Source organism: Manacus candei, unplaced genomic scaffold (assembly GCF_025592945.1).
Source record: "Manacus candei isolate 608988 ecotype Guabito, Panama unplaced genomic scaffold, ASM2559294v1 h1tg000076l, whole genome shotgun sequence".
NCBI lineage: Eukaryota > Metazoa > Chordata > Aves > Passeriformes > Pipridae > Manacus > Manacus candei.
The window spans coordinates 7,627,712-7,640,752 of NW_026138124.1; the positions used below are offsets into that span (position 1 = coordinate 7,627,712).

General features: G+C 48.0%; 1 protein-coding gene across 3 annotated transcripts in view; it reads left to right on the forward strand.

The window, feature by feature from the left end:
- Positions 1 to 12,751, forward strand: part of TAOK1 (TAO kinase 1) — a 69,579-nt gene extending 56,828 nt beyond the window's left edge. For all 3 annotated transcript variants that reach the window (XM_051809989.1, XM_051809990.1, XM_051809991.1), the window contains exons 19-20: positions 746 to 928; positions 4,546 to 12,751. In XM_051809989.1, the coding sequence (XP_051665949.1) occupies positions 746 to 928; positions 4,546 to 5,007 (645 nt within the window). In that variant the 3' untranslated portion in view covers positions 5,008 to 12,751. The remainder of the gene's footprint in view (positions 1 to 745; positions 929 to 4,545) is intronic.
- Positions 12,752 to 13,041: the final 290 nt, after the last annotated feature.

Genomic DNA, 13,041 nt, shown 5'->3' on the forward strand with positions numbered 1-13,041 from the left:
CATTTAGCTTTTGATTTGTTGATATTACCAACCAAAACATGTCCCACTGGTGGAAGATGCTCATTGTGAGTCATGGAGGAGTCCAGAGTTTTGGCTGTAAATCTGAGGGCAAAATGTTGTGAAAGTTCTGTGATTCCTTCTTTAAGGAATGACCACATGAGCAATGCTTCAAGTCCTTGCTACAACTGAATGTGCACTTTTCTTTGCACTTCCTGCATATTGCATCCTGCTCACACTGCTTTCTACATCAATTTGATGCTGTGAGGCAGGGTAGCTGGCTTCATTTATGATGGGAAGGTTAAAAGTTCAGTGTCCTATTGCTTTTAGGTTTATTTCATTATATTCTTTTGCCCAAGTCCTGCACTGGCGGGACTGTGGTCTTAAGTCTCCTGTGTACAGGTAATTGGTTAATCCGGTTGAACAGAGCAAGAGAGCTTCTCTTTGCCTCTAGCAAAAGGAGAGCTGAGGATGTTTGCACCTCCAGCAGTCTGGTCTCTGCAGTGTGGATCGCGGTTCCTGAGGCGCCACTGCTCATCAGCATCACTTGCATCAGTGCTGTGGGCTCACTGTCACCAGTCTTTGTCACTATAGGTCCTCTGTTCAGCGAAGCGAAGTACAATAGAGACCAATTGTATTGCTGAGAAAACAATGTCCCATCCCATTCTCCCCCTCCCCGCGGTCCTTCCCTGGAGTGTCAGCAGTGGTTACCCCATGGTGAAACGTCTCTATTGTCTGTCCTTCCCAGCTGCGTTTGGATGAGGCGCAGGAAGCAGAGTGCCAGGTTTTGAAGATGCAGCTGCAGCAAGAACTGGAGCTGCTGAACGCATATCAGAGTAAAATCAAGATGCAGGCAGAAGCCCAGCATGATCGGGAGCTGCGTGATCTTGAACAGAGGGTATCCCTCCGTCGGGCCCTCCTTGAGCAGAAGGTAAAATGGGCATGTGAGCATCCTTAGCATGCTCCATATTTCAGATCTTAAATTGCACTTATCAGTGAGAGAGAAACTGCTTTTGCCTTGCTGTATATAGTAACACAGATCATTTGGGTATTTGTCTCTCTGGGGTGAAAGCTCAGTGACACACAGACTAAACTTTTTGCCAGCTCAGCCCTCCTTTGTGAGCAGCTTCTGGCTGGGATAGAACTGCCTGAAGTGTGCCAGACGGAGCTGTGCCTCTCTGGGCAGAAGGGAAAGTGAACTGTTCTCTCTGAGCTGCAGATTAGCTTCCCTGGCTCAACAGAGAACAGACAGTAACAACCTAAAGCTGGGGTGGGGGCTTTGGGAATTAGCATAATATCAGTAGTAGGTCTTTGAGGAGAGGGAAAAAAAGCTAAAATGTATTTGAGACTGTGTGTTTTGTGGTAATAATATTTTACTGCAGATCTACTCCATTTGTCAGTCTGTGGAGACCAGGCTGCAGCTTCCCTATGAAATTTTGTGTCTCTGGAGCAAACTGAAGCAGCCAGAACCACAAGCATGGGGGACAGTTGCTCCTTGTTGAAGTTTGTTTTTCTATGCAGTGTCAGACATGTGGTGTGTATGGAAGTGTAAGTGGCCTAGACAAACCAAGGGAAGGGAAATGCATCAGTCAGTGAAAGGAAATACACAATCACCCTTCCTCCTGCAGTTCCTTTCCCCTTGGATTTGCCCTGTGGGTGCCAACCATCACCATTCACACTACAGTTCCCAAGTTTGTTGACCAGCGATTATTAAATTAGGGCAATTACTCTGTGGCCTCGAGGTTCTTTACACTTCAGTTCTCCCAGAGGCTAATGGATGGGTACTAGGGTAGTCCACATAACACTGCTCCACCTCATGGCCAGCCGAGGGAGCATCCCCAAGGATACAGCACAGTCCTGTTCAGCTTTGGTCTCCTGCAAGTGGACACGACTCTCTGAAAACAGCTGAATTTGTGAAAGAAGAGTTCCCGTGTGACACTGACGTGTGCAATAGCTGTCTTTAGACACCATCGCTAGTTATTTTGGTCCCAGCTCCCGTCACAGCCTGGCATTTGAGCAGGGATTTATGCTGGAGGTGCATTGCCCTCTGGTGGCATGAGCTGCTCTGGGAAAGAAGTGTGCCACAGTGAGCCAGTGCTTGTTCTGTGGGAGCAGCATGTGTTGCAGATAGTGTTATGTTAAAAGTTGCAGTGAGGCCAGTGACTTAAGGAAACTCACATCAGCCAGTAATAAAGTTGTAAGATGTCTTTCATTGTGGACCAGGATTGAAATCTCTGTGCATGGAAAGCCCCTGTGGAGCATTTGGCATCAGTAATGGTGGTAGGAAGCTTGGCAATGCTATTGCATAGAGAGGAAAAAAGGATAAAAATAAGACCTAGCATGATCTTTTGTGTGTTTGTATTCCCGTATTGCCTTAGAGTAGCAAAAAATTTGATGGGGCTTCAACTTCCATAGGTTCATTTAGCAGTACATGCAAATCACAAAGTCATGAACTAACAGTGAGACTTTGGTGGGGTTACAGTCACTTGGCAGCAACTCAGGGGAAAACATGTGGGTGCAAAGGCAGACACATCCTTCTTTTACAGGGATGTTTTTTGGGAGGAGAGGTGGTGTTCTGTTTTTGTAAGAATTAAGAGTTGAGAGTATTCTGGTGTGGGTCCCTCAGCGATGTCACCTGGTATTTGCTGGCATGTGCTAACTGAAGCTGGCAGCCAGAGAAAGGGCAGGTACGTGCACAAGATGAGTGTCTGCATTTATATGCGCAAATAAATGTGTAGCCTGTGGCAAAGTCAGTCCCTGGTGTTCAATAATAAACCAGATTCCAGAAGTTAGTGTGTGCATAGGACTCTGCTTCTTTCTCAGCAGACTGCTCTTAATTTTTAGTGGTGCCCATCTCCATAACTCACCAGAGCATAAGTGTCCAGGCCTGGAATAAAGAGGGAGTAGCCAAGCCCCATCCATGTGCAGCCTCCGAGTGCCAGAGGCTGAGGCACTGTACAAGCCATACCCTGATGCATTGTTGTTTGTGTTGCACCAGTAATGAGCATGTCCCAAGAGTGTCTTTAAAAGACTTCAGATTTACTCATTTCCTTCCCACATGCCTCAGACACTTCATCTTCAGAGTCCTGCATCCCGAGGCCATTTGAGGGATGTCGTTTTAACGCAGTGTCAGGCCTTTCAGTGAAGTTCAGTTGCACCAAGTCCTGTGTGTTACCCTGTCACAGAGCCTGAAAACAGTGACATGCTGAAGACATTGAAAAAGGAGAATTCTGCTTAGATAACAGGAGTGGGAAAAAAACAAGTGGAGCATTTTAAAGAGCTAATGTTAGAGAAGGCACCTTCTTCCTCTTCTGCCTTCATGGCTTTCAGCGGGAATAGTGAGCAAGGCTGCTCCATGCAGAGTCTGTCATTCACCTAGAGCTAAGAAACAGGCAAGTGGAGAAGGAGTTTCTGAAAGCCCCAAATGGCTCAGGAGATGACTCATGCTGGAGCAGATTGTTTCCGAAATTCCAGATGAAATCACTTTGCATATTCCCTGACTCAGGCAAGAGAGCGCTTACAAGTACAAGGCTCTGCCCAGTACCTTCAGCGAAGACCAAGATAACACCTCTTGGCCACATTGCTGCTGACAGCAGGGAGATGCCAGTGAGCTGTGCTGAAAGTCTTGGCTGCTGCTTTTTACCCATTTGGTCTTTTTCAACAAGGCCAGAAGTAGCTTTTTCAGTGCTGGCAAGAAGATAATGGTTCTTTGGTTTTCCACCTGACTGCAAAACTTCTAATAAGAAAGGCTTTCATCCCTGTCTGGTGGGTGTCAAGAGGCCGTAGCCCCGTGTTTTTGGTACTTAGAGTGCTGATGCCAGGGCCTCTACCAAAGTACTCTTGGAAACCAATTTGGAACAGTGTTATGGGGAAGAAATTGGAGTTGCCAGCTTGCATATCATCTAGCTAATAACCTACCACACAACTCAAACAGCACTGCCTACGTCCTTCAGCCACACACCCTGGAGAAAGTACCAGGGTAGTGAAATATGAGAAACCAAATTAGGAAAGGGGTGGATAGGAGGTGATAAATACATGAGCTAAGAAAATCTGGCCAGTGAACATGAGAGAGGAAGCTGAACGTGGGCTTGTGCATTGAATCCTGGAGAAAACAGTGGTCATCATCATCAGATTCAGCTACAAATGGTGAAGGTCACATTAGGGCATTGGCAAGTGTTTGGCTGCACCTGAAGGTGCTTTCCCAGTAGGCTCTTATGGAAGCTGTAGACTTTGCTGTATCTTAAACGATTAATCTATGTCAAGCTGTTGGTATGAGTGCAAACTTTGGATTCACCTCCCTAAAACTTGTATATTCACCAGGGAATGGAGACCAACACCCTCCAACTGGTGTTCAACATGCTTTGGGCTGTGCAGGTCTGTGGGACTGAACCCTTTTGTGTTCAGAACGGGTCGCATGCCCATGGACATCTGATCTAGAGCCAGTCTCAATGACAAACACAGGGAGAAGATCTCTCAGTAGCTGTTACAGGTCCTCCAGAGGCTGTGCCTGTCCTGCTGCTACAGACTGTCTCTTTTTTTCCTTCCTAGATTGAGGAGGAGATGCTGGCATTGCAGAACGAGCGTACTGAGCGGATACGAAGCCTGCTGGAGCGTCAAGCTCGCGAGATCGAAGCCTTTGACTCAGAAAGCATGAGGCTAGGTTTTAGTAATATGGTTCTTTCTAATCTCTCCCCCGAGGCGTTCAGCCACAGCTACCCGGGAGCTTCTGGCTGGTCCCACAATCCTACTGGGGGTGCAGGACCTCACTGGGGTCATCCCATGGGTGGCCCACCACAAGCTTGGGGCCATCCAATGCAAGGTGGACCCCAGCCATGGGGTCACCCCTCGGGGCCCATGCAGGGGGTACCTCGAAGTAGTGCTATAGGGGTCCGCAACAGCCCCCAGGCTCTGAGGCGGACAGCTTCTGGGGGACGGACGGAGCAGGGCATGAGCAGGAGCACAAGTGTTACTTCACAAATATCCAATGGTTCACACATGTCTTATACATAACTTAAACAATAACTGAGGGTGGCAATTCCACTGGAGCTGTCTGCCAACAGAAACTGCCTACAGACACCAGCCCAGCAGCCTCCTCAGTGCGGTGCTGACGTGTGGAAGCTGGGTGCACATGGAATATTGTATTCATTTTGTAAAGCATTACGTTTTGTGTTTACTAACTGGGATGTCATAGTATTTGGCTGCAGGGTTTGGGGGGGTGGTTTTTGGTTTTTTTGTTTTGTTGTTGTTTTTTTTTTACTTTTTGGAGGGGTCTTGGGAGGGCATCTGAGAAATATATGCAATTAGTCAGAAGAGTTGGCTGGTGGTCGTCACACTGACAGGACAGAAGGGCCTCAGACTGCCCTCATCATGCCATCCATGTAGGAAGTCTGAGGGAGAATGGAGACCTCCTCCCATGTCCATAAATTTCGAACTACCACCCTGCAAAAACCAGGCGAGCTGCCTTTAAACCAACATCCAGGGGAGGAACAGCTGGATCTTCTGTTCCATTTTTATTTGTCATGAATTGGATAAATTTCTAGGGTATTGCCTCTGCCAAGAGGCATTTTTAAAGAATTGTAGATGAGGAAGAAGGGTGAGAAGAGAGGCCAAGAGACATCAGGGCTCATCAGGGCCCTTCTACCCAAGTGCCCGCTCGGTGTCATGAAAGAAGTGATGTTCTCTCAGAAGGCACTGGTCAGCTTCCCGAGAACTCTGTAGGTAAACCTGTCTGGAGGGAACAGGCTAGGAATGTTTGAAACTGTAAATCTGCTTTGGCACTCCCTGACTGTGCTGCTGGTAGCTCAGATGAGGTTGGGCAGAGGAGCGTAAGTAATGCACTTGTACAGCTAATACTGTGACATCTCATTTTAGCTAAGCATCAGAATAATTCTTGGAGCCCAGCATAGTCCTTTTTGCTCCATTCAGAAATGTTTAGACTTTCAGCCAATCAGTCTCAAATGCCAGAGGTATTTTGAAGGATGCCATAGTCACAAAATGCCATTGATCGGGTTTTTCATTATCACACTACATCCACCAATTTATTACCTTTTTGGCTTGTTGCAATTTCCTGTTTACATGTGGTGTGTAGCCAACTGTTGAAATGTTTAGTTGCCACGGCGTACCAGGAGGAGCTGAGCCAATGACTCTTTCCCAGCTGATGACTAACCCACATCACCACTGTAGATCTTGCTGCATGTGAGGCTCCTTTTTATTATTTTCATTGCTGCAATACTTCACAACTTTTACAGTCCCTTGAGATGCTGTGATATTTTGGCAGCATATCACACCATGTGAGAAGGCACTACTTCCAGAGGGCTTGTTGGAGCTGCTGTACTACTGAAAGGAAGCAAAGGAGGTTGTGAAATCCATACAGTGATAAGGGGTCAGGGAGTCTCATAACTGAATGACTTTGTGACATCGTGTCATCCCTTCGTACTGGGAACCAGAGATGCCCCCATGCTCTCGTGCCAGTGCCAGGGCGGTCTGGGTCAGATAGGACTGTGGGAAGAGCAGGTAGATGAAATTTGACTTGGGGCAAAGATTTCCGTCTTGGGGACTGACCAGCCAGGGTTCTTTGTAAATGTTTTTCCTTGCACACTAATCATCTTGAAGAAAACACTAGCTGCTAACTCTAGGATTTGCCTTTAATATGTTTATAGGGCTCAAAAGCGAGGTTTTCCGAATGTGTTTGTCCATGTGACATATTTATATAGTAAATACTCCGGTGTCTCGCTGCTGTTCAGTACTCGACAGGGCGACGTTCTTTCGTTAGCTGAGTTACCATCCACTCCCAACCCTTAACTCTCTGCCAGTGTCCGGTGAATCCAGCTGGGATTTCTAGCATCTTGACGTAGCATATCACTCTAACTGAAGATGGAAACTCTACCAAGATGTTTGAGCAGCCCCTTGGTAAGGAACTCTGTAGTACTAACAGTTGATGGAAGCCTGGGATGAGGCAGGAGTTCCATGGAGGTACCCTCTGGTCACCCCCTAGGGCAAGTGGTGGCTGTGAATTGTCCTGTCCTTTCCTCTGCTATGTTTTTATGTGGAATTGGATTTTTTGGGGTCATTCTTTTGCATTGCAGTGTTGTTGAAATGCAGCAAAACTGATTTAGGAAAGGTACCTGTGTTTTCCTGGTGTTAGAAAGACAGACAGAACCGAAATGAAAGGCCAAAACTGTTTTGGGGTTCACTGTGTGAGTGTGGAGGGTGTGCCCAGAGCATGGTGCTAACACAGCATTTTGAGTTCAGCTCCTCTATCCCAAACAGCAGCAGCAACAGCGGGGACAGGCTATACCTGCAAGTTCAGTGGGTTCATTCTTGCTTCTGTTATGGTTTGAATTTGGTCAAAGTCTCTGGCTTAAATTGAGCTACTTAACAGAATTCTCTCAACCCATCTCTTTGTGTAATGTCAAGCATGACTGAATGCTGAATCCAAATGATGGCTATCCCATATTGGCTTTTTTGTATTCAAAAAGAAATGTGTAGTAACCATTTTTACATGTATATCATGTGCAGACCTGGACTATTCCAACAAGTTAAGATTTTAATTAAAATAGTTTGCAAAAACTGATTCAGATCAACTGGTCTAAATGTGTGTGTCCCTGTGTGTACGTGGGGGAAGAAAAGCTGTCCAAAAAAAAAGCCTGATCTCAAGAGAAAACACCCCATTACGTAGCTGTAGCCAGAGGGACTCAGAGTCAGGCTGTGCCTTGAAGGTATTTGAGGAGGCCCTTGGTGTTAAGAATTTTAGTGTATCTCGGGCTTATTTCTGAGATACATGAACAACTGTGCACTAGAGAAATGCAAACACTCTGAATCAGTTTGCAAACTCTATTTTTAAAAGTAAGACCAATTACTCCATATTATACTTGTTGCAGTCATGCCCTAACTTTGGTTTTAAAATTACTGTAATCTGTAAATTGTGGAAGCTACTCCAGTACCTCAGCAAAGATGTTCTCTTGCATCTTTTATGTTTGTATTTAACACTGGGGAAACTCTTCTGTGTGGACTACTTTGCAAACTTTATTGCAGTATTTTCAAATCACCAGCTTGACCCCTGAAATCTCTTTCCTGCGGTTATTTTTCTCTCCCCTTTGCAAAGATCTAAGGTTCTGGTGTAGTTTAGCCCAGAGATGGAAAAAACAGAGCAGCCAGCATTTTTACCTCTTTTCTGATTTGAATTTTCTTTGATTTTATTTAAAATCAGTGAAAGGGACCACATTTTTCCTTGTTCTCCATGGTCCCAGGGAGCCAGCAGCCACCTCTCCCTTCCATGTTGAACGTTACGTGCTTTCTTCCTCGGATGCAGCACTGAAATGGAGGCCACAGCCCTGTTTCACCTGCATTCCCTCCAAGCCTGTGAGCTTCAAAGAGGTTGAAGAACTAAATGTGGTGTGATACCAAACTTTCCACAGAAAAATTCCCTGCAGCCATTCCTTGCCTGGCTTGGGGCCAGGCTGGCATCGCTCTGTGTCCCACCCAGCCCTCCCACGCCGGAAGAACGTGCGCTGCACACTCGCTGTGACCTGCACGGGGGTGCAGCCTGGGCGATCCCGGGGTGATGCTGTGTTGTTTTAACCCCCCCAGGGCCCCTCGCGTCCAGGCTCCCCACCCCTCGACCCTGCTTACGTGCCATTTCTTGAGAGGCAATAAATCCTATCGTACCACTGTCTACCATTACTCTGTTGAATACGCACATCTCTCTGGATATATATATGGTATCTCATTTGTATATATTTATATACTCTGTACGTACGTGTGTGTGGGTATAGGTGCACACACACCTCATGCTGTGCATTTCTGTCAGGGCACTTCAGTTCTGCTGTTCCTTAGCGCTCCTGTTCGTGAGCAAAAGCAACCCCTCAGCAGGGCTCTCAGGGCGAGGGCACCGACATGTGCAGAGGCCGTGCTGGGGCTGAGCACAGCCGAACACCCTCGCTGAGATACAGCCCTGCTAATTGCAGCTTGCTTTTTTCTGGGGCGCGGGAGGGTAGGTGGCTGCTGCGGGTGTGCTGTGAAGGAGAGGAGGGAGCTCCCAGAGGGTACCAGAAAGTCAGAAGGCAGCAGAGAAAAAAACAAGAGGGTTTAGCGATAGGCAAGCAGTGGAGGCACTGTACGGATCTGCTGGGGAGGCGGCGAGTGGGCCGGTGAAGTGCTCAGCAGGCTGAGCTCAGAGTCCCCAGCTGCGTCTCGCCATGAAAGATCACAAGCCCGGCACGGTCTTGGCACACTGCACCCTTGGCATTCCTGAGTTCGAGCCGCCGCCAGCTCTGAACACCGTCTACCTTTGCCTGTGTCTGATACTTAGAGGTTGTTTGGTTATGTGGAGGGGCAAAAGAGAAGCTAAATTGGAAGATTTAAAATACATCCGTGTGTACAATATGTGCGTGCATATATAGACACACAGATGCTCTTGGTCCATTCTTTATTCTGCTTAGGCCTGCGTGCTTTGTCACTTGAGTCCAGCCAGCAGTGGATGGCCTTGTTCCTCTTCTGGGTGCTTGCTCTGCAGTTCTAGTAAATCTTGGCTCTGGTCTTTCTTATAGTAGAGGGGTGAGTGCCATGCTGGACACCACCAGCTCCTCAAGCTGTGAAGACCCTTCTGACCCTCTCTTTTGTCCTCTGCAGACCCCATCTTAGGGAGGCATCTGGCAGTTTGCAGGATAGGTGGTTCTTGCAGGTGTCAGGTCACGTATTTACCCCCAGGGATGCCCTGCCAGCTCAGCAACATGCCAACCCCAGGCTCTCTTTGTGCTACCAGAAAATTTGGAGCAATTTACCCTTCTGTCCCTTCTGGAAGGTCTCTTGCGAGTTTTTTAGGAGAGGCTCAGGTTTGGTTGGGCCAACCTTACGCTTTTCCAAGAAGTAGTGTTGTCTTTAGCTGTGCTCCTGCCTGTGGGATGTTCCCACCCCTGTGCTGGCCGGCAGCGAGCCCAGAGCCACGTGCCAAGGCTGGAGGAGCGCTGGATGCCCCGACAGGGATGCCGGTTGCTGTCCCTCTGCTGTGTTTGTTTCAGTTTGCACTTTTACGAGTCGATTGAGCTGGAGTCCGGAGTCTGTTGAGAAATACGTGCAAGGCGCCTTGGAGGGTTGTGGATCACTGTTTACAGCCAGAAAATAAAAAAATCTGATAGATCTAGTGGTTCTAGTAAACATCACCCCACCGGGGAGTGATGGTGGCAGATAACCTGGGTTCCTGTTGCGCAACACAGTTCAGCCAACTGAGCTGTGATGATGCTGTCTGCTGCATCCCTGCCCCCTTCTTCGGGGGAAGGATAGCCTTTTGTCAGCTAGAGAGGGACTTAGTAAATCGGATTTGCCGGCAAACAAGCACCTTAACCACCAAGCTGTGGGTCTTGATACTTGCACTTCACCTAAAGGCTCCCCGGGGGGAGGAAGGCAGTTTGGTACGTGACCATTGGCTCTGCACCTGCCTGGCATCCTCAAAACATCCTAAAGCCATGTCCTAGGGAAAACAGACCCCAACGTCAGCTCCTGCTCTCCTTGCTTTCTCTGAGTACACACACTGAGTCCAGGAACCAGTAACCAGGAGGGCTGAGCGTTGCCCCCACAGATGTGAACAAACCCAGGGGGATCTTCCCCCCACCTCGCCCCTCCGGCCCCTGCCCCGCTCCCCACCCTTGAGTACGGGTACCTCAGAACATGCACAGTTTGAATTTTCACTGACAATTAGTTTAATTATTGTCAGTGAAAAGAATTGTAATTATCTGTAAATATGTAGTTAACAAATTGACCTAGTTTCTGTATTTTTTAAGTTTTTGTACTAAAATTTATAGATACAGTATGTGCCAGCTAGCAGAAAGCTACTGTAATTGCCAGTTGTAGTTCAGCATGCACCTAATCCCCGAGACTTGTCCAGTGATGCTGTAAGGAATTTGTGCTTAAATATTTCGAGCTGGGGAGGCCAACAGCCAGGGCTTTCGGCTTCCAGCCTTCGACCGGGTTTTCCGTGTTGGCTGTGTGGAATCTCCTTCCCTTGGGCGTCGTGTGCCGTACGGAGGGCAGTGCGAGGGACAGAGCGGTGGCTTGGAGCTTGCTCTGGAGCTGAACTCAACAGGAACCGAGTTCAGGTTCTTTGCTGAAGTTTAATACCGGCTTGTTGACTATATTTTTCAATCTCTCTAGAAATGATCTGTTTTCCCCTTCCGACTGCTTTTGTCTTTAACCCGAGTTCATCTAAGTCTACTGGAGGAAAAAAAACAAAACAAAAAAAGACTTTAATTTGAGATCGTTGCCTGCTTTTAGTGCCAGTATCACACATTTCTATGGCAACTCTGAGCTCAGCAGAGTGCAGAAATCAGTGCAGGGTTGTTGATGAGCTGAAGTCAGTGGCCGCTGCCTCTGCACAGCTCTGTCAGAGCCCAACTGTGGCCGGTGGCAGCCACCAAGGGCAAGTTTGGGGGTGCAGCGCGGTGGCTTGTGGGGGTCCCGATGTCCCTGCCCTGCTGCAGTTGGCTTGCACTGCAAGAGCTGCTGCTGAGTGAGGGGTGGGCTCCTAGGAATGGTCAGGACCTGTGCTCTGTGTCAGGTAGCAGAGGCAAGCCTGTGAGTTGAGAATAGCTATGCTGAACATCCCAGGAAGCTGCGAGCAGAGGAGTTTGAGCGCCGGTGAGGCCGTGCTCTCTGGGTCTGGTTGTCCTGGAGGTTGTAGGGGACAGGAGCTTGTAAGGATTCAAGGATCAGAGAAGGAGAGGCAGACGTGCACGTACGGGTTTGGCTTCTGGCAAGCAAACCACCTGCTTCCTTTCTTCAGCTTTTCTTCCCTCCTAACCCCCCACAGCTCTTCCCCCTGCTTGCTTGGAACAGGATCATTTTTTTTTACCTGCCTAGAAACAGCTAAAAGATGGGGGGGCAGCCCTGATTGTAAATAATTAACGTTACAAAGTGAAGTGTGTATAACATAAAAAGTCTACAGCCCTTTGGTGACTTGTAAATGCTTGAGAAGGTTGTGGTAAAGATGTGGAGGGGCCAAGGACCTGCCCGGCCCCGCAGCCATTGCTGCCCCACCACCACCGCGGGGCCGGCAGGATGGGATGGGGGGACCACCCTGTGCCCCTCGGCCATGGGACCCCCCCTCGGTGTAGTGGATGGGAGGGTAGCGTAACGTGTGTAATACGGATAGGAGAAGCTGTGTGAGGTGTGTATAGTGTATATTTTTTAAAAATAGCTTGCTTGTATTGTGAAGATTTTAAAGACAAACTTGAGAATTCTAGCCTAACTATTAACACAAGTTTAACATCAGTTACCCCACTGGGTTCAGAGCCTCTTGAATGTATATTCCTTTTTGTAACCTAAATGACCTATTCTTCTACCAGTCAGCCAGACATCCTATTTATATTTTTAATTTTATATATTACTTTCCATTTGTTTTCATTATTTCCAGCATGTTTCTGGGTTTGGGTTTTTTGTTTGTTTGGGGGGGAGTTGTTTCTTTTTGCACAAGCATTGTGTGAAGTCAATGAAATGTTAACTCTAACCTGGTATTTTCCGACCTGTTCCCCCCTCCCTTTCCTCTCCTCCACCCCTGTTGTGTTTTTTTTTTTCCTTTCTTCCGCCAACAGTTTGGGATTTTTCTGGGCTAGGATGCAGCGGGTGGGAGGAGGGGATGGCTCTTTTCCATTTGCAGCTTTTGTGCAAATGCCAGGTCTTTTTGCCAGTCAACTAAAAAAAAAAAAAAAAAAGCTTCACTTGCTGATTGCTTTAAAAAGAAAAAAAAATAAAATAAAAAACACAAAAATGTAACCTTATCAGTGCGTTGTAGACCCCGGCAGGAGGAGGGGAAGTGCACACCTGTAGCCACACACCTCTGGCTTTGGCTGCAAAACAAAAGCAAACCTTTCCTGGCGAGGAGGTGACCAAAGGGCAGCTCCTGCCCGACCCCGCGGAGGGTTTGCCGGGCACGAGCTCCGTGTGCGGCCGGGCTCGGAGCCGTGCCGGGGAGCGCCGTGCCTTGGGCTTGCTCTTCCCCCCTCGGCGCCTGCCTGTCCATGTGCACAAACCCAAGAGCTGCCTGCTGATGAC